The sequence below is a fragment of the Dendropsophus ebraccatus genome, chromosome 15 (assembly GCF_027789765.1).
Source record: "Dendropsophus ebraccatus isolate aDenEbr1 chromosome 15, aDenEbr1.pat, whole genome shotgun sequence".
Classification (NCBI taxonomy): domain Eukaryota; kingdom Metazoa; phylum Chordata; class Amphibia; order Anura; family Hylidae; genus Dendropsophus; species Dendropsophus ebraccatus.
This window is the reverse complement of record NC_091468.1, coordinates 73,341,019-73,368,461: the sequence shown is the minus strand read 5'-3', so window position 1 is coordinate 73,368,461 and position 27,443 is coordinate 73,341,019. Positions and strand designations below refer to the sequence as shown.

At 52.5% G+C, this 27,443-nt stretch overlaps 1 protein-coding gene across 2 annotated transcripts in view; it reads right to left on the bottom strand.

Annotated features, from left to right (window-relative positions):
* The window catches only part of LTBP1 (latent transforming growth factor beta binding protein 1), a 332,339-nt gene extending 311,467 nt beyond the window's left edge, over window positions 1–20,872 (bottom strand). Inside the window, exon 1 of one of the 2 annotated variants that reach the window (XM_069954510.1) lies at window positions 20,216–20,872. In XM_069954510.1, the coding sequence (XP_069810611.1) occupies window positions 20,216–20,733 (518 nt within the window). In that variant the 5' untranslated portion in view covers window positions 20,734–20,872. The remainder of the gene's footprint in view (window positions 1–20,215) is intronic. The other variant, XM_069954509.1, reaches the window with a different exon arrangement.
* Window positions 20,873–27,443: the final 6,571 nt, after the last annotated feature.

Below are 27,443 nucleotides of genomic sequence, written 5' to 3'. Positions count from 1 at the left end.
AGTATGATGATGGAAGGGCAGGAGGATGAGAGGGGTAGTAGTATGATGATGAAAGGGCGGAAGGATGAGAGGGGTAGTAGTATGATGATGGAAGGGCAGGAGGATGAGAGGGGTTATACTATGATGATGAAAGGGCAGAAGGATGAGAGGGGTAGTAGTATGATGATGGAGGGACAGGAGGATGAGAGGGGTTATACTATGATGATGGAGGAGGAAGGAGGATGAGAGGGGTTGTAGTTTGATGATGGAAGGACAGGAGGATGAGAGGGGTAGTACTATAATGATGGATGGGCAGGAGGATGAGAGGGGTTATACTATGATGATGGAAGGGCAGGAGGATGATAAAGTGGGTCGAAGTATGATGATGGAGGGTCTGGAGGATAAAGGTGGGGGTAGTAGTATGATGATAGGGCAGGAGGATGAAGGGGGGAGTAGTATGATGGTGGAGGGGGAAGGAGGATGAAGGGGGGAGTAGTATGATGATATGGGTAAGGTGGTCTCTGAGGCTAACAGTATTATTGAGGGTCTGAAGCTGGCAGTATTAGGCCGTCTGAGACCTATACTATTTGGGGGTCTCTAACACTTGGCTCCCCATATGTCACCACCATTAAGACTGGCACTTATACATGCTCCTCTGCAGCCGCCGCTGCAGTATCATGTTACTTCTTCGAGCGGAGAGCGGCGGCTGCGGAGGAGCGCACGCTCTCCCATAGACGGGCTATGGGACAGTGAGACAGGCGGGATCCTGCGGCGGAGAGTTCCACCTGTTTTACTCAGTGTGAACATACCCTTAGTGTATGCACTTCTGTTATATAGTTCTGTATGCACTGTTGGTATGTAGTTATATATGCAATGTTCACTGCTGGTATATAGTTGTGTTTGCGGGGGAAGGGGCGCAGTTTCAATTTTCGCCTCAGGCAGCATAGAACCTAGAATCGGCCCTGCCACCAACTATATACTACAAGTAGATTGCTGTATACCTGACAACTACTGGAAGTCTGGTGAAAGGTGGACAATCCACCGCCATTATCTATACATTACCAGCTTTCTTACTCACTGAACTGACTCTGCAAACCACAAAGCGCTATGTGTATGACAGCTCTACTCATGATTCTATATGAGAACAAACTATAAAACGCTAAAGTATATGCAGATATTATACTGAACTATCCTGTATAGGAACATGGAGCGCTACTGAACTGTTATATGTAATAACTTCACTGAACTGCGTCATACAATAACACCAAGCGCTATTGAATCTTTTTATATACAACTGTTACATTGAACAGTTCTATATTCTATATACGATTGCAATATTGGACCAGCATATAGATTTACATGTCTGTACAAACATCAAGCGCTTTAAGACTATTTTACAAACAACTACTATATTCAACTAGTTATTAAGACTATAGGCTATAAGACAATTACCATTATTTTCACCTGTGTTTTATTGGCTACCAGTGCATGGCCAGCAAAGTAACTTATATGCAGATAATATACAAGTTCACTCATGTGAATTTAGGTTACATGAACTGTACAATTTTTATGTATTTTCTTATGAATTATTGCATATCGTTTTATTTTAGGTAAACTTTATTTCCTCCCTTATAAGCAAATATCCACTGTATATTAAGTTGTTTATTAAATCCCATCAATGATATTATCAGTCTGACATCAGAGTATCACATATTTCCTAACTAATACTATATACTACTCCTAGAGTGCCTTCTCACTGAGATATATTCTCTCCTGGGCGCAGAGATAGTAGTGCACTCGGAGTTTGGGCTCAGTCCATACATTGGTGGGTGTAGCAGACTTACACACTTCTTCCTTATATACTGTGTACGTCGTTGTTGTTGGGTAAGGTTACCGCCTGCCGCTTGTTGGCATAGTGCCTGCTGTTCATAAATCACTGCTGACAGCCGCAGGGGTCTGGCGGCATGTCACCCGCTGACACCATATATTGTTATATAAGCATTCTGCTATCCCATCAGAGAAGTCCTATAAGGTTATTAAATATAAAGAGTCCGATGTGTTCCCCATCACACCATCGATTCCGCCAGATAACCCGTATTGTGCTGATGAGGCGGCCACACATCTCTGTATTAAAGCTACAAAGTTATATATACCTTAATAGCTAAAAGAGGCCCCGTATGGGACACGTAGGAGCTTGGGCCTATTTTAGACCAGACTAACATTCGAGAAGACGTTTTAATAAATGTCACTGACATCGCTCACTGTTCACGTCGCGTCTGACACGGATAGATCTGCCTGCAGAAGGCGCTGTCCATGATCGGCCAAATAGAGGAATAAGGTAGAGGAGGAGGATGGGATGAGACAAGAATACACATCAGCTAGAGACCTAGTAACTACGGCTAGGCGCATGGATGCAAAAAACAAGGCAACTGCGTGTAATCCATTTAGATCCATTCCATTTCCATTGAATTCCATTATTTAAAAAAAAAAAAAAAAAAAAAAAAAAAAAAAAAAAGGATCAAAACACAGTGTGAACCCGGCCTAAACCAACAAGCTCTCCAAAAGGAAGATATTATAGTATAGAGGATACTCTCACTATAAACTCATTATCCTCCCCAAATCAGGCACTTCCGTCCATCACTTTAGCTGGTATATTCACGCACCTCCCATAACCCGGAGCTGGTGGCCATTCGCCTGCCGCTTCCCCGCAGGAATCACCATCCTCTCCCACCTCACTGGGTCCTACAATCTCACTATGTTATATTATGGTTGCTGAGTTTCCTGGCAGCCAAGGCTGAAGCTGGTGCCCTACGTGATACCATGTGGACATTGGTCGTGTTCTGCACCAAACAGGGTGGAAGCTCTGCAGAAACCTCCCCCCTATATAACTTGTATTTAGTACATGAATGATAAACAATCTCCCCTCTATACGTCATGGACTATATCTCTGTATTACCATTATAGTCTTATTTATGGGTGTAGAGTGTCTAACCCTAACTAATAACCAGAGATGAGCGCAACTATAGCAAACTCATCTCTGCTGCTAACCCACCTCCACTACCTCCGCTACCACTGACCCGCCACCTCCGCTACCACTGACCCGCCACCTCCGCTACTACTACTAGCACCGACCCGCCACCTCCGCTACCACTGACACGCCACCTCCGCTACTACTACTACTACTACCACCGACCCACAACCTCCGCTGCTACTACTACTACTACTACCACCGACCCACCACCTCCGCTGCTACTACTACTACTGACCCGCCACCTCCGCTACCACTGACCCGCCACCTCCGCTACCACTGACCCGCCACTTCCGCTACTACTACTACTACTAGCACCGACCCGCCACCTCCGCTACCACTGACACGCCACCTCCGCCACCACTGACCCGCCACCTCCGCTACTACTACTACTACCACCGACCCACAACCTCCGCTGCTACTACTACTACCACCACCGACCCACCACCTCCGCTGCTACTACTACTACTACTGACCCGCCACCTCCGCTACCAATGACCCGCCACCTCCACTACTGACCAGTATTGTTACGTGCTTTGTTACAATGTGAATAATTGAAAAAAAATTCAAACAAGAAGCCACATGGGACAGTCTGCGGCGGGATCTGATGGGACAGTCTGCGGCGGGATCTGATGGGACAGTCTGCGGCGGGATCTGATGGGACAGTCTGCGGCGGGATCTGATGGGACAGTCTGCGGCGGGATCTGATGGGATTAAACTACAGACTAAACAAAAATGGCGCCAAGGATCAAGGTAAAGAAACGAGCTTCATTCTCAGCACTCGGTGCTATTGGGACATAACAGCAGGTTAGATGGGTCTTATCTGCTTTTCATATACCTTTAAAACCTAAGGGGCAGATTTATCATTAGCGCCGCTGGCGTGAGCCCCACCTGCCCGATATGCGCCTCCACCACCCCCCATTTACCATGGTTTATGCCTGGAGACAGGACTATATCATGGCAGGAGTCTGCACCTGCTCCGGAGCTCGTATAGATTTCTGCCCCCAGCCTGCAGCAGACGTGCGTCTCTCGTACATCTGGCGGACTGTATGGGGACGGTGCTTTAGATGGCATACGAGTACGACGAGAGTCTTGATAAATGTCCGCCTAAGTGTCAATGTGAATTATGGGTCCAAGGATACTAATTTTCTTTAAGGACAGTCCGTCATAAAGACATGTGGAGACTTAAGGCCCTATTACATGTAGTAAGCAGTGATATAGTGGGTGAGGCTGGGACAGGCTGAGCGGTCAGGAGGGATGTCATGGGGAATGATGGAATCCTAAAATATGATCTCTAAGTATCGGTGCAGGGACAGGCACACATCACATAGACTTTAACGGCTTAAACCAAGTCCCCTATTGAATACGTTTGGATGATTTTCCTACTAAATATGTGTTTACTGACCCTAAATACAGCAATGACTATGGTCAGGCCGTGTCTGTCCATGCACGGATATGCTGACAGGATGCCGCCACATCGTATCTATGCATCAGGAAGGCAAAGCCTGGGGTGAAAGGATCCTGAGGGCAAATGCTTATTTATCCCTGAGTAAAAGAGAGTGATCTAACACACAGAAAGCCCAGCCCTGTTGGATCCATCTGCAGAATACAGGTCACTGTTTATAAAAGCCTATAGTCTGACTATAATTAGATTATTAGATCATATCTGTCCACTAAGAGCGGAATATGGATGCTGTATATACAATGATACGGCACCCCATTACAGAGAATATCTGTGTATGTATATATACGGCATATATTATATATACACACACACACAGGAAGAATCTTGATCTATATATGTGGACACAGTCAGTATAGGGGTGCATACAGGCTGCACAATCTCAGACCAACATGAGAGAGTCCCACAACTCCATAGAGAAGTGCCTGGGCTCCTCCTGTCAGCCGGACAGGCATCAGATGAGGAGAGATCAGTATCTCGCCTCTCACTGTCTCCAGATCACAGATACTGAGAGTCAGACATGGTATGGAGCTTCTGCACTGAAGACCCGCAACAAAATACAGGACAATGGCCCAGACCGATCAATTACCCTGAAACAAAAGTCTCAGCTTCTGCACACAGCAATTACCCCCAGCTCAGATGTCACCTCTATAGACTGAACGGCTGAGCAGGGCTGGTCCAGCCCCAAACCTGGAACAGGGGCCGGAGTGGTGGAGTATAGGCAGCAGCTCGGCGTCCGGGGAGGTAAGTGGATGGGATTTTATTCACTCACCCTCTCCCTGGGGATAGAGCAACCGGGCACCATGAAAATCCCACCTCAGCTATCGGCCTCCTGTTATAGAGCAGGAGGAGCTGAGCGGAGTGATATCCTTATAGAAAAAGAGTCAGTACAACTTCATATAATAATTATAATATAATAATTCATTCATGGAAATCTCTGATGTTTCCCTGCTGAAGAGTCCAGTCCATTGAGTGACTCCGCCCATTGGACTCCTTAACACAGAGTGATCAGGGATTTCAAACAACACTGAATCTTTTCATATAAAGATATATATCAATCTGCTCAGCTCTTCCTGCTCTATAAGGCTGGGTTCACACGTACCAGAATCGCAGCGGATTTCACACAAAATCTTCTGCGATTCCTGTACTGCCATTTTGAATAGGTTTACATACTGGCAGCAGAATTTTCACCCCGCTGTGAGTATGTAAAAGCAGCGTTCCTTAACCCAGTGAATACACTCCGACCTACTTCTGTGGCTCCCGGCATCTGGACGTCCCGCTCAGCCAGGCAGTGCGTGCGGAGGGACAGTGCACGGATTGGCTAAGGGGAGCCGGGAGCCACAGAAGCAGGCCGGAGCACGGACCGGAAAAGTATTCACTGGGCCGCAGTGCAGGGACGGACACAGACTGTATAGGGACCCTGTGCAAAAAATGTGCCTGCCCCCCCCCCAAACTACCTGCAGCAGGGACCGGGTTACTCTGCTGACACACACCTACTGCAGGTCCTGTCTGCAGAGAGTGCTGAGGACGTGCTGTCGGGAGTACCAGGGAGACAAGGGCCGCAGGGCTTCCAAGTGTGTGTCACCAGCCGCGCATCCCGATTAGCGGTAAAATCCAAAAGTTCGGGTCTCCATGGATACCACAGGCCCCATAAGAGAGATTTTGTGAGAAATTTCCCAGCATTCCCCAGGGCCCGTCATGTGTGAGGAAATAATGTTCAGAAAAACTGTTGTTGCCCATAGCAACCAATGAGAACACAGCTTTCATTTTCTAAGGGCACTGTGGGAGCTAAAAGCTGCACTCTGATTGGCTGCTGGAGACAACGGCGGCTTCTCCTTCATATATTGGCCACTCTCTATTATCCATGTATCTCTCCATCTAGGTCACTGGTTATCATGGGGCTGCAGTGATATCCTGTCATGGCCGTTATGTCACATGACTGTTGGCAGAAACATCGCCGTTCACATACTCCAGTGATCAGGAGCCCCAGGTGGTGACACTGAAGGCAGGAAGTGGAGTCATTGCCCCGGAGGTCCCCCCTGCTCTCCACAGGCCGATACACAACGCAGCACTGGACCTGGTAAATCACCGGATCCACAAAAGCTACAGTCACACGTGAGTGCACCCTGACCGGACTGTGTCACCTCATCCATGGCACCGTCTGCTGCATTCACACGTTCCAGGAAGTTGTCCGTGCTCACGGATCCATGCGCACGGACAATTTTACAGTCCATTGCTTTCTATTGGGCTATTCAGATGTTCCATGATTTCACGGAACCGTGATCCGTTCCGTTAAAAAATAGGACATGTCATTACTCGGAACGGATGCACGGAAAGGATTCCCCATAGAAATCAATGAGATCCGTGTTTTTCACAGATGTGACATCCATGTTCATCCGTGAAAAACACGGATGTGATGTAATCAATGTAATTTAAAATGCTTTAACACAGATCCGTGAAAAAAACAGACACGGATGCAAAACGGATGAAAAACGGACTGTTTTGCACGGATCACGGAAGTAGCTGCCGGACCACAATCACGGACCGGGAAAAACACTGAACGTGTGAATGCAGCCTAAGGGTCCCTCCATTTACATAGGGGGGGGGGGGGTAGCACCACCTGGTCTGATTGGTAGTTGCTGACATCACAGCCCCGGCCATGTGACGCCTCTCAGCTGATGAGGCTTAGAGACGGCAGATGTCTGACTTTTCCTGGTCCAAGTGTTTCAGATGCATCAAACCTGCCTGGGCCCGAATATATACTGTATACTGAGGTGCTGGCCCGCATATATACTGTATACTGAGGTGCTGGTGCTGGCCCGGATATATACTGTATACTGAGGTGCTGGTGCTGGCCCGGATATATACTGTATACTGAGGTGCTGGTGCTGGGCCCGGATATATACTGTATACTGAGGTGCTGGTGCTGGGCCCGGATATATACTGTATACTGAGGTGCTGGGCCCAGATATATACTGTATACTGAGGTAGAGGTGCTGGGCCCGGATATATACTGTATACTGGAGGTGCTGGGCCCGGATATATACTGTATACTGAGGTGCTGGGCCCGGATATATACTGTATACTGAGGTGCTGGTGCTGGCCAGCATATATATACTGTATACTGAGGGGCTGGTCCGGATATATACTGTATACTGAGGTGCTGGTGCTGGCCAGCATATATACTGTATACTGAGGGGCTGGTCCGGATATATACTGTATACTGAGGTGCTGGCCCGCATATATACTGTATACTGAGGTGCTGGTGCTGGGCTCGGATATATACTGTATACTGAGGTGCTGGTGCTGGGCCCGGATATATACTGTATACTGAGGTAGAGGTGCTGGGCCCAGATATATACTGTATACTAAGGTGCCGATGCTGGCCCGGATATATACTGAGGTGTTGGTGCTGGGCCCGGATATATACTGTATACTGAGGTGTTGGTGCTGGGCCCGGATATATACTGTATACTGAGGTGGCAGCACTGGGCCTGGATATATACTGTATACTGAGGTGCCGGGGCTGGGCCCGGATATATACTGATGTGGCGGCACTGGGCCCGGTTATACACCCTCAATAGCCATTTACCAAGTCCCCACACTGGGGGGGCATTATATGTGTATTTTTGTAGGTTTTAAAAAAAAAAAAAAAAAAAAACTTTGTTAAAGTATCCATTTGGTATTGAGTATCGAAATAAAAAAAAAGCTGCTATCTGTATCAAACTAAAAATTCTGGTATTGTGACATCCCTAGTCCCCCCTGACCCTAAGCCCCCCCGGACACCAGTCCAGTCTGACCCTGTGCCCCCCAGACACCAGTCCAGTCTGACCCTGTGCCCCCCAGATACCAGTCCAGTCTGACCCTGTGCCCCCCAGATACCAGTCCCGTCTGACCCTGTGCCCCCCAGATACCAGTCCCGTCTGACCCTGTGCCCCCCAGACACCAGTCCCGTCTGACCCTGTGCCCCCCAGACACCAGTCCCGTCTGACCCTGTGCCCCCCAGACACCAGTCCCGTCTGACCCTAAGCCCCACCAGACACCAGTCCCGTCTGACCCTAAGCCCCCCCCGACACCAGTCCCGTCTGACCCTAAGCCCCCCCCCCCGGACACCAGTCCCGTCTGACCCTAAGCCCCCCCCCCCCCCGGACACCAGTCCCGTCTGACCCTAAGCCCCCCCCCCCGGACACCAGTCCCGTCTGACCCTAAGCCCCCCCCCCCCCCGGACACCAGTCCTGTCTGACCCTGTGCCCTCCAGACACCAGTCATGCCTCACCCCAAGCCCTATAGACATTAGTGTCATACTATACCATAGAGAGCTGCTGTGTCATACTATACCATAGAGAGCGCTGCTGTGTCATACTATACCATAGAGAGCGCAGCTGTGTCATACTATACCATAGAGAGCGCTGCTGTGTCACACTATACCATAGAGCGCTGCTGTCATACTATACCATAGAGCGCTGCTGTGTCATACTATACCATAGAGAGCGCTGCTGTCATACTATACCATAGAGAGCGCTGCTGTGTCATACTATACCATAGAGAGCGCTGCTGTCATACTATACCATAGAGAGCGCTGCTGTCATACTATACCATAGAGAGCGCTGCTGTCATACTATACCATAGAGAGCGCTGCTGTCATACTATACCATAGAGAGCGCTGCTGTCATACTATACCATAGAGAGCGCTGCTGTCATACTATACCATAGAGAGCGCTGCTGTGTCACACTATACCATAGAGAGCTGTAGTGTTTATCATTGTACATTGCAGCGACTCACAGAAAGGACTAGCACTATTCCCCTATAGACAGTAGTAGTAGTAGCAGCTCCTCAGCTCCCCCTATAGACAGTAGTAGTAGCAGCTCCTCAGCTCCCCCTATAGACAGTAGTAGCAGCTCCTCAGCTCCCCCTATAGACAGTAGCAGCAGCTCCTCAGCTCCCCCTATAGACAGTAGTAGTAGCAGCTCCTCAGCTCCCCCTATAGACAGTAGTAGTAGCTCCTCAGCTCCCCCTATAGACAGTAGTAGCAGCTCCTCAGCTCCCCCTATAGACAGTAGTAGTAGCAGCTCCTCAGCTCCCCCTATAGACAGTAGTAGCAGCTCCTCAGCTCCCCCTATAGACAGTAGTAGTAGCAGCTCCTCAGCTCCCCCTATAGACAGTAGTAGTAGCAGCTCCTCAGCTCCCCCTATAGACAGTAGTAGTAGCAGCTCCTCAGCTCCCCCTATAGACAGTAGTAGTAGCAGCTCCTCAGCTCCCCCTATAGACAGTAGTAGCAGCTCCTCAGCTCCCCCTATAGACAGTAGTAGTAGCGGCTCCTCAGCTCCCCCTATAGACAGTAGTAGTAGCAGCTCCTCAGCTCCCCCTATAGACAGTAGTAGTAGCAGCAGCAGCTCCTCAGCTCCCCCTATAGACAGTAGTAGTAGTAGCTCCTCAGCTCCCCCTATAGACAGTAGTAGTAGCAGCTCCTCAGCTCCCCCTATAGACAGTAGTAGTAGCAGCAGCAGCAGCTCCTCAGCTCCCCCTATAGACAGTAGTAGCGGCTCCTCAGCTCCCCCTATAGACAGTAGTAGTAGCTCCTCAGCTCCCCCTATAGACAGTAGTAGCAGCAGCTCCTCAGCTCCCCCTATAGACAGTAGTAGTAGCAGCAGCTCCTCAGCTCCCCCTATAGACAGTAGTAGTAGTAGCTCCTCAGCTCCTTCTATAGACAGTAGTAGTAGTAGTAGCTCCTCAGCTCCCCCTATAGACAGTAGTAGTAGCTCCTCAGCTCCCCCTATAGACAGTAGTAGTAGCAGCAGCTCCTCAGCTCCCCCTATAGACAGTAGTAGTAGTAGTAGCTCCTCAGCTCCCCCTATAGACAGTAGTAGCAGCAGCTCCTCAGCTCCCCTATAGACAGTAGTAGCAGCTCCTCAGCTCCCCCTATAGACAGTAGTAGCAGCTACTCGGCTCCCCCTATAGACAGTAGTAGCAGCAGCTCCTCGGCTCCCCCTATAGACAGTAGTAGCAGCAGCAGCTCCTCAGCTCCCCCTATAGACAGTAGTAGTAGCAGCTCCTCAGCTCCCCCTATAGACAGTAGTAGTAGCAGCTCCTCAGCTCCCCCTATAGACAGTAGTAGTAGCAGCTCCTCAGCTCCCCCTATAGACAGTAGTAGTAGCAGCTCCTCAGCTCCCCCTATAGACAGTAGTAGTAGTAGCAGCTCCTCAGCTCCCCCTATAGACAGTAGTAGTAGCAGCTCCTCAGCTCCCCCTATAGACAGTAGTAGTAGCAGCTCCTCAGCTCCCCCTATAGACAGTAGTAGTAGCAGCTCCTCAGCTCCCCCTATAGACAGTAGTAATAGTAGCAGCTCCCCCTATAGACAGTAGTAGTAGCAGCTCCTCCTATAGACAGTAGTAGTAGCAGCTCCTCAGCTCCCCCTATAGACAGTAGTAGTAGTAGCAGCTCCTCAGCTCCCCCTATAGACAGTAGTAGCAGCAGCTCCTCAGCTCCCCCTATAGACAGTAGTAGCAGCAGCAGCTCCTCAGCTCCCCCTATAGACAGTAGTAGTAGCAGCTCCCCCTATAGACAGTAGTAGTAGCAGCTCCTCAGCTCCCCCTATAGACAGTAGTAGCAGCAGCTCCTCAGCTCCCCCTATAGACAGTAGTAGTAGCAGCTCCTCAGCTCCCCCTATAGACAGTAGTAGTAGCAGCAGCTCCTCAGCTCCCCCTATAGACAGTAGTAGCAGCTCCTCAGCTCCCCCTATAGACAGTAGTAGTAGCAGCTCCTCAGCTCCCCCTATAGACAGTAGTAGTAGCAGCTCCTCAGCTCCCCCTATAGACAGTAGTAGTAGCAGCTCCTCAGCTCCCCCTATAGACAGTAGTAGTAGCAGCTCCTCAGCTCCACCTATAGACAGTAGTAGTAGCAGCTCCTCAGCTCCTCCTATAGACAGTAGTAGTAGCAGCTCCTCAGCTCCTCCTATAGACAGTAGTAGTAGCAGCTCCTCAGCTCCTCCTATAGACAGTAGTAGTAGCAGCTCCTCAGCTCCCCCTATAGACAGTAGTAGTAGCAGCTCCTCAGCTCCCCCTATAGACAGTAGTAGTAGCTCCTCAGCTCCCCCTATAGACAGTAGTAGTAGCAGCTACTCAGCTCCCCCTATAGACAGTAGTAGTAGCAGCTACTCAGCTCCCCCTATAGACAGTAGTAGCAGCTCCTCAGCTCCCCCTATAGACAGTAGTAGCAGCAGCTCCTCAGCTCCCCCTATAGACAGTAGTAGCTCCTCAGCTCCTCCTATAGACAGTAGTAGTAGTAGCAGCTCCTCAGCTCCCCCTATAGACAGTAGTAGTAGCAGCTCCCCCTATAGACAGTAGTAGTAGCAGCTCCCCCTATAGACAGTAGTAGTAGTAGCTCCTCAGCTCCCCTATAGACAGTAGTAGTAGTAGCAGCTCCTCAGCTCCCCCTATAGACAGTAGTAGTAGCAGCTCCCCCTATAGACAGTAGTAGTAGCAGCTCCCCCTATAGACAGTAGTAGTAGTAGCAGCTCCTCAGCTCCCCCTATAGACAGTAGTAGTAGTAGCTCCTCAGCGCCCCCTATAGACAGTAGTAGCAGCTCCTCAGCTCCCCCTATAGACAGTAGTAGTAGTAGCTCCTCAGCGCCCCCTATAGACAGTAGTAGTAGCAGCAGCTCCTCAGCTCCCCCTATAGACAGTAGTAGTAGTAGCAGCTCCTCAGCTCCCCCTATAGACAGTAGTAGTAGTAGCAGCTCCTCAGCTCCCCCTATAGACAGTAGTAGTAGCTCCTCAGCGCCCCCTATAGACAGTAGTAGCAGCAGCTCCTCAGCTCCCCCTATAGACAGTAGTAGTAGTAGCAGCTCCTCAGCTCCCCCTATAGACAGTAGTAGTAGCAGCTCCTCAGCTCCCCCTATAGACAGTAGTAGCAGCTCCTCAGCTCCCCCTATAGACAGTAGTAGCAGCTCCTCAGCTTCCCCTATAGACAGTAGTAGTAGCTCCTCAGCTCCCCCTATAGACAGTAGTAGCAGCAGCTCCTCAGCTCCCCCTATAGACAGTAGTAGCAGCAGCTCCTCAGCTCCCCCTATAGACAGTAGTAATAGTAGCAGCTCCTCAGCTCCCCCTATAGACAGTAGTAGCAGCTCCTCAGCTTCCCCTATAGACAGTAGTAGCAGCAGCTCCTCAGCTCCCCCTATAGACAGTAGTAGCAGCAGCTCCTCAGCTCCCCCTATAGACAGTAGTAGTAGTAGCAGCTCCTCAGCTCCCCCTATAGACAGTAGTAGCAGCAGCTCCTCAGCTCCCCTATAGACAGTAGTAGTAGTAGCTCCTCAGCTCCCCCTATAGACAGTAGTAGTAGCAGCTCCTCAGCTCCCCCTATAGACAGTAGTAGTAGTAGCTCCTCAGCTCCCCCTATAGACAGTAGTAGTAGCAGCTCCTCAGCTCCCCCTATAGACAGTAGTAGTAGCAGCTCCTCAGCTCCCCCTATAGACAGTAGTAATAGTAGCAGCTCCCCCTATAGACAGTAGTAGTAGCAGCTCCTCCTATAGACAGTAGTAGTAGCAGCTCCTCAGCTCCCCCTATAGACAGTAGTAGTAGTAGCAGCTCCTCAGCTCCCCCTATAGACAGTAGTAGCAGCTCCTCAGCTCCCCCTATAGACAGTAGTAGCAGCAGCTCCTCAGCTCCCCCTATAGACAGTAGTAGCAGCAGCAGCTCCTCAGCTCCCCCTATAGACAGTAGTAGTAGCAGCTCCCCCTATAGACAGTAGTAGTAGCAGCTCCTCAGCTCCCCCTATAGACAGTAGTAGCAGCAGCTCCTCAGCTCCCCCTATAGACAGTAGTAGTAGCAGCTCCTCAGCTCCCCCTATAGACAGTAGTAGTAGCAGCAGCTCCTCAGCTCCCCCTATAGACAGTAGTAGCAGCTCCTCAGCTCCCCCTATAGACAGTAGTAGCAGCTCCTCAGCTCCCCCTATAGACAGTAGTAGTAGCAGCTCCTCAGCTCCCCCTATAGACAGTAGTAGTAGCAGCTCCACCTATAGACAGTAGTAGCAGCTCCTCAGCTCCCCCTATAGACAGTAGTAGTAGCAGCTCCTCAGCTCCTCCTATAGACAGTAGTAGTAGCAGCTCCTCAGCTCCCCCTATAGACAGTAGTAGTAGCAGCTCCTCAGCTCCCCCTATAGACAGTAGTAGTAGCTCCTCAGCTCCCCCTATAGACAGTAGTAGTAGCAGCTACTCAGCTCCCCCTATAGACAGTAGTAGCAGCTCCTCAGCTCCCCCTATAGACAGTAGTAGCAGCAGCTCCTCAGCTCCCCCTATAGACAGTAGTAGTAGTAGCTCCTCAGCTCCTCCTATAGACAGTAGTAGTAGTAGCAGCTCCTCAGCTCCCCTATAGACAGTAGTAGTAGCAGCTCCCCCTATAGACAGTAGTAGTAGCAGCTCCCCCTATAGACAGTAGTAGTAGTAGCTCCTCAGCTCCCCCTATAGACAGTAGTAGTAGTAGCAGCTCCTCAGCTCCCCCTATAGACAGTAGTAGTAGCAGCTCCCCCTATAGACAGTAGTAGTAGCAGCTCCCCCTATAGATAGTAGTAGTAGCAGCTCCTCAGCTCCCCCTATAGACAGTAGTAGTAGCAGCAGCAGCAGCTCCTCAGCTCCCCCTATAGACAGTAGTAGCGGCTCCTCAGCTCCCCCTATAGACAGAAGTAGTAGCTCCTCAGCTCCCCCTATAGACAGTAGTAGCAGCAGCTCCTCAGCTCCCCCTATAGACAGTAGTAGTAGCAGCAGCTCCTCAGCTCCCCCTATAGACAGTAGTAGCTCCTCAGCTCCTTCTATAGACAGTAGTAGTAGTAGCTCCTCAGCTCCCCCTATAGACAGTAGTAGTAGCTCCTCAGCTCCCCCTATAGACAGTAGTAGTAGCAGCAGCTCCTCAGCTCCCCCTATAGACAGTAGTAGTAGTAGTAGCTCCTCAGCTCCCCCTATAGACAGTAGTAGCAGCAGCTCCTCAGCTCCCCTATAGACAGTAGTAGCAGCTCCTCAGCTCCCCCTATAGACAGTAGTAGCAGCTACTCGGCTCCCCCTATAGACAGTAGTAGCAGCAGCTCCTCGGCTCCCCCTATAGACAGTAGTAGCAGCAGCAGCTCCTCAGCTCCCACTATAGACAGTAGTAGTAGCAGCTCCTCAGCTCCCCCTATAGACAGTAGTAGTAGCAGCTCCTCAGCTCCCCCTATAGACAGTAGTAGTAGCAGCTCCTCAGCTCCCCTATAGACAGTAGTAGTAGCAGCTCCTCAGCTCCCCCTATAGACAGTAGTAGTAGCAGCTCCTCAGCTCCCCTATAGACAGTAGTAATAGTAGCAGCTCCCCCTATAGACAGTAGTAGTAGCAGCTCCTCCTATAGACAGTAGTAGTAGCAGCTCCTCAGCTCCCCCTATAGACAGTAGTAGTAGTAGCAGCTCCTCAGCTCCCCCTATAGACAGTAGTAGCAGCAGCTCCTCAGCTCCCCCTATAGACAGTAGTAGCAGCAGCAGCTCCTCAGCTCCCCCTATAGACAGTAGTAGTAGCAGCTCCCCCTATAGACAGTAGTAGTAGCAGCTCCTCAGCTCCCCCTATAGACAGTAGTAGCAGCAGCTCCTCAGCTCCCCCTATAGACAGTAGTAGTAGCAGCTCCTCAGCTCCCCCCTATAGACAGTAGTAGTAGCAGCAGCTCCTCAGCTCCCCCTATAGACAGTAGTAGCAGCTCCTCAGCTCCCCCTATAGACAGTAGTAGTAGCAGCTCCTCAGCTCCCCCTATAGACAGTAGTAGTAGCAGCTCCTCAGCTCCCCCTATAGACAGTAGTAGTAGCAGCTCCTCAGCTCCCCCTATAGACAGTAGTAGTAGCAGCTCCTCAGCTCCACCTATAGACAGTAGTAGTAGCAGCTCCTCAGCTCCTCCTATAGACAGTAGTAGTAGCAGCTCCTCAGCTCCTCCTATAGACAGTAGTAGTAGCAGCTCCTCAGCTCCTCCTATAGACAGTAGTAGTAGCAGCTCCTCAGCTCCCCCTATAGACAGTAGTAGTAGCAGCTCCTCAGCTCCCCCTATAGACAGTAGTAGTAGCTCCTCAGCTCCCCCTATAGACAGTAGTAGTAGCAGCTACTCAGCTCCCCCTATAGACAGTAGTAGTAGCAGCTACTCAGCTCCCCCTATAGACAGTAGTAGCAGCTCCTCAGCTCCCCCTATAGACAGTAGTAGCAGCAGCTCCTCAGCTCCCCCTATAGACAGTAGTAGTAGTAGCTCCTCAGCTCCTCCTATAGACAGTAGTAGTAGTAGCAGCTCCTCAGCTCCCCCTATAGACAGTAGTAGTAGCAGCTCCCCCTATAGACAGTAGTAGTAGCAGCTCCCCCTATAGACAGTAGTAGTAGTAGCTCCTCAGCTCCCCCTATAGACAGTAGTAGTAGTAGCAGCTCCTCAGCTCCCCCTATAGACAGTAGTAGTAGCAGCTCCCCCTATAGACAGTAGTAGTAGCAGCTCCCCCTATAGACAGTAGTAGTAGTAGCAGCTCCTCAGCTCCCCCTATAGACAGTAGTAGTAGTAGCTCCTCAGCGCCCCCTATAGACAGTAGTAGCAGCTCCTCAGCTCCCCCTATAGACAGTAGTAGTAGTAGCTCCTCAGCGCCCCCTATAGACAGTAGTAGTAGCAGCAGCTCCTCAGCTCCCCCTATAGACAGTAGTAGTAGTAGCAGCTCCTCAGCTCCCCCTATAGACAGTAGTAGTAGTAGCAGCTCCTCAGCTCCCCCTATAGACAGTAGTAGTAGCTCCTCAGCGCCCCCTATAGACAGTAGTAGCAGCAGCTCCTCAGCTCCCCCTATAGACAGTAGTAGTAGTAGCAGCTCCTCAGCTCCCCCTATAGACAGTAGTAGTAGCAGCTCCTCAGCTCCCCCTATAGACAGTAGTAGTAGCTCCTCAGCTTCCCCTATAGACAGTAGTAGCAGCTCCTCAGCTTCCCCTATAGACAGTAGTAGTAGCTCCTCAGCTCCCCCTATAGACAGTAGTAGTAGCTCCTCAGCTCCCCCTATAGACAGTAGTAGCAGCAGCTCCTCAGCTCCCCCTATAGACAGTAGTAGCAGCAGCTCCTCAGCTCCCCCTATAGACAGTAGTAATAGTAGCAGCTCCTCAGCTCCCCCTATAGACAGTAGTAGCAGCTCCTCAGCTTCCCCTATAGACAGTAGTAGCAGCAGCTCCTCAGCTCCCCCTATAGACAGTAGTAGCAGCAGCTCCTCAGCTCCCCCTATAGACAGTAGTAGTAGTAGCAGCTCCTCAGCTCCCCCTATAGACAGTAGTAGCAGCAGCTCCTCAGCTCCCCTATAGACAGTAGTAGTAGTAGCTCCTCAGCTCCCCTATAGACAGTAGTAGTAGTAGCTCCTCAGCTCCCCCTATAGACAGTAGTAGTAGCAGCTCCTCAGCTCCCCCTATAGACAGTAGTAGTAGTAGCTCCTCAGCTCCCCCTATAGACAGTAGTAGTAGCAGCTCCTCAGCTCCCCCTATAGACAGTAGTAGTAGCAGCTCCTCAGCTCCCCCTATAGACAGTAGTAATAGTAGCAGCTCCCCCTATAGACAGTAGTAGTAGCAGCTCCTCCTATAGACAGTAGTAGTAGCAGCTCCTCAGCTCCCCCTATAGACAGTAGTAGTAGTAGCAGCTCCTCAGCTCCCCCTATAGACAGTAGTAGTAGTAGCAGCTCCTCAGCTCCCCCTATAGACAGTAGTAGCAGCAGCTCCTCAGCTCCCCCTATAGACAGTAGTAGCAGCAGCTCCTCAGCTCCCCCTATAGACAGTAGTAGTAGCAGCTCCCCCTATAGACAGTAGTAGTAGCAGCTCCTCAGCTCCCCCTATAGACAGTAGTAGCAGCAGCTCCTCAGCTCCCCCTATAGACAGTAGTAGTAGCAGCTCCTCAGCTCCCCCTATAGACAGTAGTAGTAGCAGCAGCTCCTCAGCTCCCCCTATAGACAGTAGTAGCAGCTCCTCAGCTCCCCCTATAGACAGTAGTAGCAGCTCCTCAGCTCCCCCTATAGACAGTAGTAGTAGCAGCTCCTCAGCTCCCCCTATAGACAGTAGTAGTAGCAGCTCCTCAGCTCCACCTATAGACAGTAGTAGTAGCAGCTCCTCAGCTCCTCCTATAGACAGTAGTAGTAGCAGCTCCTCAGCTCCTCCTATAGACAGTAGTAGTAGCAGCTCCTCAGCTCCTCCTATAGACAGTAGTAGTAGCAGCTCCTCAGCTCCCCCTATAGACAGTAGTAGTAGCAGCTCCTCAGCTCCCCCTATAGACAGTAGTAGTAGCTCCTCAGCTCCCCCTATAGACAGTAGTAGTAGCAGCTACTCAGCTCCCCCTATAGACAGTAGTAGCAGCTCCTCAGCTCCCCCTATAGACAGTAGTAGCAGCAGCTCCTCAGCTCCCCCTATAGACAGTAGTAGTAGCAGCTCCCCCTATAGACAGTAGTAGTAGCAGCTCCCCCTATAGACAGTAGTAGTAGTAGCAGCTCCTCAGCTCCCCCTATAGACAGTAGTAGTAGTAGCTCCTCAGCGCCCCCTATAGACAGTAGTAGCAGCTCCTCAGCTCCCCCTATAGACAGTAGTAGTAGTAGCTCCTCAGCGCCCCCTATAGACAGTAGTAGTAGCAGCAGCTCCTCAGCTCCCCCTATAGACAGTAGTAGTAGCAGCAGCTCCTCAGCTCCCCCTATAGACAGTAGTAGTAGCAGCTCCTCAGCTCCCCCTATAGACAGTAGTAGTAGCTCCTCAGCTCCCCCTATAGACAGTAGTAGTAGCAGCTCCTCAGCTCCCCCTATAGACAGTAGTAGTAGTAGCAGCTCCTCAGCTCCCCCTATAGACAGTAGTAGTAGCTCCTCAGCGCCCCCTATAGAAAGTAGTAGCAGCAGCTCCTCAGCTCCCCCTATAGACAGTAGTAGTAGTAGCAGCTCCTCAGCTCCCCCTATAGACAGTAGTAGTAGCAGCTCCTCAGCTCCCCCTATAGACAGTAGTAGTAGCTCCTCAGCTTCCCCTATAGACAGTAGTAGCAGCTCCTCAGCTTCCCCTATAGACAGTAGTAGTAGCTCCTCAGCTCCCCCTATAGACAGTAGTAGCAGCAGCTCCTCAGCTCCCCCTATAGACAGTAGTAGCAGCAGCTCCTCAGCTCCCCCTATAGACAGTAGTAATAGTAGCAGCTCCTCAGCTCCCCCTATAGACAGTAGTAGCAGCTCCTCAGCTTCCCCTATAGACAGTAGTAGCAGCAGCTCCTCAGCTCCCCCTATAGACAGTAGTAGCAGCAGCTCCTCAGCTCCCCCTATAGACAGTAGTAGTAGTAGCAGCTCCTCAGCTCCCCCTATAGACAGTAGTAGCAGCAGCTCCTCAGCTCCCCTATAGACAGTAGTAGTAGTAGCTCCTCAGCTCCCCCTATAGACAGTAGTAGTAGCAGCTCCTCAGCTCCCCCTATAGACAGTAGTAGTAGTAGCTCCTCAGCTCCCCCTATAGACAGTAGTAGTAGCAGCTCCTCAGCTCCCCCTATAGACAGTAGTAGTAGTAGCTCCTCAGCTCCCCCTATAGACAGTAGTAGCAGTAGCTCCTCAGCTCCCCCTATAGACAGTAGTAGCAGCAGCTCCTCAGCTCCCCCTATAGACAGTAGTAGCAGCAGCTCCTCAGCTCCCCCTATAGACAGTAGTAGCAGCAGCTCCTCAGCTCCCCCTATAGACAGTAGTAGCAGCAGCTCCTCAGCTCCCCCTATAGACAGTAGTAGCAGCAGCTCCTCAGCTCCCCCTATAGACAGTAGTAGTAGCAGCTCCTCAGCTCCCCCTATAGACAGTAGTAGCAGCAGCTCCTCAGCTCCCCCTATAGACAGTAGCAGTAGTAGCTCCTCAGCTCCCCCTATAGACAGTAGTAGTAGTAGCTCCTCAGCTCCCCCTATAGACAGTAGTAGTAGTAGCTCCTCAGCTCCCCCTATAGACAGTAGTAGCAGCAGCTCCTCAGCTCCCCCTATAGACAGTAGTAGCAGCAGCTCCTCAGCTCCCCCTATAGACAGTAGTAGCAGCAGCTCCTCAGCTCCCCCTATAGACAGTAGTAGCAGCAGCTCCTCAGCTCCCCCTATAGACAGTAGTAGTAGCAGCTCCTCAGCTCCCCCTATAGACAGTAGTAGTAGCTCCTCAGCTCCCCCTATAGACAGTAGTAGTAGCAGCTCCTCAGCTCCCCCTATAGACAGTAGTAGCAGCTCCTCAGCTCCCCCTATAGACAGTAGTAGTAGCAGCTCCTCAGCTCCCCCTATAGACAGTAGTAGTAGCAGCTCCTCAGCTCCCCCTATAGACAGTAGTAGTAGCAGCTCCTCAGCTCCCCCTATAGACAGTAGTAGTAGCAGCTCCTCAGCTCCCCCTATAGACAGTAGTAGTAGCAGCTCCTCAGCTCCCCCTATAGACAGTAGTAGCAGCAGCTCCTCAGCTCCCCCTATAGACAGTAGTAGTAGTAGCTCCTCAGCTCCCCCTATAGACAGTAGTAGCAGCAGCTCCTCAGCTCCCCCTATAGACAGTAGTAGTAGCTCCTCAGCTCCCCCTATAGACAGTAGTAGCAGCAGCTCCTCAGCTCCCCCTATAGACAGTAGTAGCGGCTCCTCAGCTCCCCCTATAGACAGTAGTAGTAGCAGCAGCTCCTCAGATCCCCCTATAGACAGTAGTAGCAGCTCCTCAGCTCCCCCTATAGACAGTAGTAGTAGTAGCAGCTCCTCAGCTCCCCCTATAGACAGTAGTAGTAGTAGCAGTGTCTCACCCCTGGAGGTGCAGCTTGTGCTGTAGGTTGGGGCTCCTCTGGACGTTCTGCTGGATACCGCTCCGTGTGAATGAGTAGTGGCGGCTCTGGATGCCGCTGACCGCCGCCGTCTCCCCGTTCTGCTGTCTCTGCTGCCCCGGGATGACTCTGCTCACCCTGCGGCTCCGCTCCTGGCCGCTCCTGCCCGGGGGTCCCGGCTGCGGGTAGGTGCCCGGGGGTCCCGGCTGCGGGTAGGTGCCCGGGGGTCCCGGCTGCGGGTAGGTGCCCGGGGGTCCCGGCTGCGGGTAGGTGCCCCGGGGTCCCGGCTGCGGGTAGGTGCCCGGGGGTCCCGGCTGCGGGTAGGTGCCCGGGGGTCCCGGCTGCGGGTAGGTGCCCGGGGGTCCCGGCTGCGGGTAGGTGCCCCGGGGTCCCGGCTGCTGCAGCACATACGTCACCCTCCGCTCTATATTGGCCAGCACGGCGGATGCGGAGAGCAGGGCGCACAGTACAACTTCCCACCTGCTGTAGTAGTCAGCCATAGCAGCCACAGGACGGGGCGCACAGTACAACTGCTGGAGGTGAGCGGCTCGGGATGGGGAAGCCTGCCCCGCTTTCTTCTCCTCTCGGCGCCTCCTCCTCCCCGCCTTCTTCTCCTCCTCCTTCTCCTCCTCCTCCTCCTCCTCCTCCGCTGCTCCTCTGGTCCCAGGAAAAGTTCAGCGGGAGAAGCGCAGCCGTGATCTACCGGGGGAGGGAAGAGAGGGGGGCCCGGGGAGCGGAGGAGGGGGGCCCGGGGAGCGGAGGAGGTAGGGAGAGAGATCGGGGGCTTCTGTGAGGAGCTGCAGAGAGCGCCTGTACACAGGGTGCCGGACTGCAGAGAGCGCCTGTACACAGGGTGCCGGACTGCAGAGAGCGCCTGTACACAGGGTGCCGGACTGCAGAGAGCGCCTGTACACAGGGTGCCGGACTGCAGAGAGCGCCTGTACACAGGGTGCCGGACTGCAGAGAGCGCCTGTACACAGGGTGCCGGACTGCAGAGAGCGCCTGTACACAGGGTGCCGGACTGCAGAGAGCGCCTGTACACAGAGCCGGACTGCAGAGAGCGCCTGTACACAGGGTGCCGGACTGCAGAGAGCGCCTGTACACAGGGTGCCGGACTGCAGAGAGCGCCTGTACACAGAGTGCCGGACTGCAGAGAGCGCCTGTACACAGGGTGCCGGACTGCAGAGAGCGCCTGTACACAGGGTGCCGGACTGCAGAGAGCGCCTGTACACAGAGCCGGACTGCAGAGAGCGCCTGTACACAGGGTGCCGGACTGCAGAGAGCGCCTGTACACAGAGTGCCGGACTGCAGAGAGCGCCTGTACACAGGGTGCCGGACTGCAGAGAGCGCCTGTACACAGGGTGCCGGACTGCAGAGAGTGCCGGACTGCAGAGAGCGCCTGTACACAGAGTGCCGGACTGCAGAGAGCGCCTGTACACAGGGTGCCGGACTGCAGAGAGCGCCTGTACACAGAGTGCCGGACTGCAGAGAGCGCCTGTACACAGAGTGCCGGACTGCAGAGAGCGCCTGTACACAGGGTGCCGGACTGCAGAGAGCGCCTGTACACAGAGTGCCGGACTGCAGAGAGCGCCTGTACACAGAGTGCCGGACTGCAGAGAGCGCCTGTACACAGGGTGCCGGACTGCAGAGAGCGCCTGTACACAGGGTGCCGGACTGCAGAGAGCGCCTGTACACAGGGTGCCGGACTGCAGAGAGCGCCTGTACACAGGGTGCCGGACTGCAGAGAGCGCCTGTACACAGGGTGCCGGACTGCAGAGAGCGCCTGTACACAGGGTGCCGGACTGCAGAGAGCGCCTGTACACAGGGTGCCGGACTGCAGAGAGCGCCTGTACACAGGGTGCCGGACTGCAGAGAGTGCCGGACTGCAGAGAGCGCCTGTACACAGAGTGCCGGACTGCAGAGAGCGCCTGTACACAGGGTGCCGGACTGCAGAGAGCGCCTGTACACAGGGTGCCGGACTGCAGAGAGCCTGTACACAGAGTACCGGACTGCAGAGAGCGCCTGTACACAGAGTGCCGGACTGCAGAGAGCGCCTGTACACAGAGTGCCGGACTGCAGAGAGCGCCTGTACACAGAGTGCCGGACTGCAGAGAGCGCCTGTACACAGGGTGCCGGACTGCAGAGAGCGCCTGTACACAGGGTGCCGGACTGCAGAGCGCCTGTACACAGGGTGCCGGACTGCAGAGAGCGCCTGTACACAGGGTGCCGGACTGCAGAGAGCGCCTGTACACAGGGTGCCGGACTGCAGAGAGCGCCTGTACACAGGGTGCCGGACTGCAGAGAGCGCCTGTACACAGGGTGCCGGACTGCAGAGAGCGCCTGTACACAGGGTGCCGGACTGCAGAGAGCGCCTGTACACAGGGTGCCGGACTGCAGAGAGCGCCTGTACACAGGGTGCCGGACTGTAGAGAGCGCCTGTACACAGGGTGCCGGACTGCAGAGAGCGCCTGTACACAGGGTGCCGGACTGCAGAGAGCGCCTGTACACAGGGTGCCGGACTGCAGAGAGCGCCTGTACACAGGGTGCCGGACTGCAGAGAGCGCCTGTACACAGAGTGCCGGACTGCAGAGAGCGCCTGTACACAGGGTGCCGGACTGCAGAGAGCGCCTCTGGGGCCAAAAATAAGAGTCCAAGTTAATGGGACAGCCTGTCACCCTGAAAGGTCCCTGAACCAGCCCTAGCCCTGGATATGACCCCCCCCCCCCCCCCATACTTACAAGATAAGATTAGTGGGCGGCCGTGTCTTTGTGGCAGGATCGGCATCACGAGTGGGACCAGGGATAGGGTGGGTATAGGGGCCGTACACGGGGGACAGGTACTTTTAACAACCGTTCTAGGGGCTGGCTACTATATAAGAGACTATGGGGGAGGGCTGGCTACTATATAAGAGACTATGGGGGAGGGCTGGCTACTATATAAGAGACTATGGGGGAGGGCTGGCTACTATATAAGAGACTATGGGGAGGGCTGGCTACTATATAAGAGACTATGGGGGAGGGCTGGCTACTATATAAGAGACTATAGGGGAGGGCTGGCTGCTATATAAGAGATTATGGGGGGGCTGGCTACTATATAAGAGACTATGGGGAGGTCTGGCTACTATATAAGAGACTATGGGGAGGTCTGGCTACTATATAAGACTATGGGGGAGGGCTGGCTACTATATAAGAGACTATGGGGAGGGCTGGCTACTATATAAGAGACTATAGGGAGGGCTGGCTACTATATAACAGACTATGGGGGAGGGCTGGCTGCTATATAAGAGACTATGGGGAGGGCTTGCTACTATATAAAAGACTGGGGGAGGGCTGGCTACTATATAAGAGACAATGGGGAGGGCTGGCTACTATATAAGAGACTGAGGGAGGGCTGGCTACTATATAAGAGACAATGGGGAGGGCTGGCTACTATATAAGAGACTATGGGGGAGGGCTTCTACTATATAAGAGACTATTGGGGAGGGCTGGCTACTATATAAGAGACAATGGGGGAGGGCTGGCTACTATATGAGACTATGGGGAGGGCTGGCTACTATATAAGAGACTATGGGGAGGGCTGGCTACTATATAAGAGACTATGGGAAGGGCTGGCTACTATATGAGACTATGCTAATATGTGGGGCAATTTTGGTTGTGTTGGCTATTACATGGGGTAATATTGGGGGGGGGCTATTATATGGTTTTGGGCTTAATCATGTCATAGCAATTTATCATGTCATTTAACATAGTGCCCAGTGATAGGAGACGCACACCACTGACAGTGCCAGGAACATCGCACCCCGCTCTGACAGTGCCAGGTCTGACGCATTCGCGCTTCAATAATTATCAAGGTTGTCTTGCGACTTGTTTCCAAGTTTTCAATTTTGGCCCAGTGTGCATTAGAGTTTGACCCCCCCCCCCCCCGAGCTGTGACCAGTAGCGTAGTGTGCACAGACCCCAGTGTCTCGGGATACTATGGGGCTGTCATGGTCGGGGAACCTGCTCACATTTTCCACCAATAGATATTATTAAACATCAACTATAAATATTCTGAAGAACATGTAGAGTCTTTTCATGTGGATTGACGGGTGAGGATCGGCCAATTGTCTTCCCTGAGTTGTCCACATCCTGTAGCTGTAACACAGTAGATGGTGTGCACGGCCCCATCAGGTAGCCGCGGCCCCATCAGGTAGCCACGGCCCCAACAGGTAGCCACGGCCCCATCAGGTAGGCACGGCCCCATCAGGTAGCCACGGCCCCATCAGGTAGGCACGGCCCCATCAGGTAGGCACGGCCCCAACAGGTAGGCACGGCCCCATCATGTAGCCACGGCCCCATCAGGTAGCCACGGCCCCATGAGGTAGGCACGGCCCCATCAGGTAGCCACGGCCCCATCAGGTAGGCATTGCCCCATCAGGTAGCCACGGCCCCATCAGGTAGGCACGGCCCCATCAGGTAGGCACGGGCCCCAACAGGTAGGCACGGCCCCATCAGGTAGCCACGGCCCCAACAGGTAGGCACGGCCCCATCAGGTAGGCACGGCCCCATCAGGTAGCCACGGCCCCATCAGGTAGCCACGGCCCCATCAGGTAGGCACGGCCCCATCAGGTAGGCACGGCCCCATCATGTAGCCATGGCCCCAACAGGTAGGCACGGCCCCATCAGGCAGCCACGGCCCCATCAGGCAGCCACGGCCCCATCAGGCAGCCACGGCCCCATCAGGTAGCCACGGCCCCATCAGGTAGCCACGGCCCCATCAGGTAGCCACGGCCCCAACAGGTAGGCACGGCCCCATCAGGTAGCCACGGCCCCATGAGGTAGGCACGGCCCCATGAGGTAGCCACGGCCCCATGAGGTAGGCACGGCCCCATCAGGTAGCCACGGCCCCATCAGGTAGCCACGGCCCCATCAGTTAGGCACGGCCCCATCAGTTAGGCACGGCCCCATCAGGTAGGCATTGCCCCATCAGGTAGCCACGGCCCCATCAGGTAGCCACGGCCCCATCAGGTAGCCACGGCCCCATCAGGTAGGCACGGCCCCAACAGGTAGGCACGGCCCCATCAGGTAGCCACGGCCCCATCAGGTAGGCACGGCCCCATCAGTTAGGCACGGCCCCATCAGTTAGCCAGGCTCGGATTATCCCCAGTGCATTGGGCTGATCTGCACAGGAGACGTATGAACGGACACGGTGTAGTTGCCAATAATTGTCGATATCCCGTATTACTTTCATTGCCGTCCGCTCTCTGTGAAGAACAATGGAGAGGTGAAAGAGATCACCAATAAGGAGGAGCAGATGTCCCTGCACATGAGAGTACAGCGGGGGCGGCAGACAATAGTCACTGCTCCTGGAAGTCTATTGTGCCACACATGGCCAGCTCAGGAGAAGACACTCATAAAAAGGAGGACCATTGTCTTTTATGGCATTTTTGGCCTCTTACATAAGAAAAGCCTGGAGGAAGTACTTGTGCTGTATGGCGGGGTAGCTGTGCGGTGTTGTGGCAGCTAGATGGGTGTGGGATTATTTGGGCACTTGTCATGGTGGTCAGGAGTGGTGTAACCTCACCCTGGACAAGCGGGCACTGCACTCGAGGCTTGGATAACCGAAGTGTGAACTGGTGTGTCGGTGCGGGTGCGGAATGAGTCCAATAGCTTCAACAGGATAACAGCGTTTACTCATAGAAACTTCAGTGCAATACAGAATAAACACAGGTGCAGGCAGGCGGTAGGAAGAGAAGTTGTGACAGCAAGGTAGAGTAGAGGAACTTCTTGAGGGCCCTGTCCAAAGCCGTTTACTCTGCCGGAATATCATGGTAGAAGATGGAAATAACAGAAGAAGAAGATACTCGTTCTCATATTTGTGATCTGACCGCTGTATGCCCTATAATGTCGGGTTACCCGTCCTGCTACAGTAGTATGAGGTCCCAGGTCCCTGTGCTGGGTTGAGCAGACTTTTCAAGAGTTCCCAGAATAGCCGTGCGTTAAAGTAGGATACATAGGCTTAACTGCAGCTTTGTCCTACTGGGGCCAGTACCAAACTTCAGGTAACTGCCCTGTGTGTTGTAGAAGGTTTCCCTGACAAGGACAAGGTTTTCCTCAGAGGACATCCTCCCTCCTATAGGGTCTAGCACTGCATGCTAGCGGGAGTTAACAGCCTAGAAGAAATCTCTCCAGAAGCTACTTCCTTAGCTAGTGAGGGATTGGTGGGGCTGTGTGTGTAAGAGAGAGGAGGGGTGATAGGCAGAAAAGTAAGGGAAAAGGCCTGCACCTGTAATAGGTTTAGAACACAACATGTGCCAAATGACAGTTAACCCATCGCTTCCTTCAGCTGAGGTCAGTGCAGTACACAGTAAATACAGCAGTGACACCTAGTGGGGAAAAACACATAATACACTTCTCCTTCATCCCCATTTGAGAAACTGGGTGAGTTACTTTGCCCAGGTGCATAAACAGTTAGTGGCACACCTGTGCTGGGACACTACACTTGTCCTTCAATGATGAAGCTTTCTTCTGACATAGAACCTTTGGGGTCGTGGAGGTTAGCACTATTCCGCCACTTTCCTGCCTACTCCACCTGTTGGTCTTTATACAACATTTTTTGCCTTTGCTGTATTCTACCCTACAGTCCCTCTGAATCATCCTCCCCCAGCTTATCTCCTCAAATGGGAGCTGCGGGGGTACTAGGCCCTACATACTGTGTGGATGCACAGAAGGGGCCTAACTACTATATGGGGGCATAAAGGGGCCTAATTACTATATGGGGGCACACAGGGGACATAACTACTCTATACGGATACAGAGGGGCCTAACTATTATATGGGGGCTCAGAGAGCATCTGTTCTATGGGGGAACAGGGACCAAACTACTAAATGGGCCCAGAGAAGGCCAATACTATGTGCGCTGCAGCAAGGAAACTAATCTGCTTCTCTGGCCGATCCTGATCAGAAGAGTTATGGCTCTAGCTGAATGGAAAAGAAAAGTGAGCGACTCTGATCAGAGAAAATGTCACCTATGGGTCTCTGAATATAAGTCACTGTCACTATTTGTACTGTCTACAGACCTGTGCAGAGCTGGTATCTACCAGTATATGGTCTCTGTATAGGTGGAGCAGTATATATTTCTGCATTGCTGTGCTGGTGTATTATAGGTGGAGCAGTATTTATTTGCTGCACTGTGGTGCTGGTGTATTATAGGTGGAGCAGTATTTATTTCTG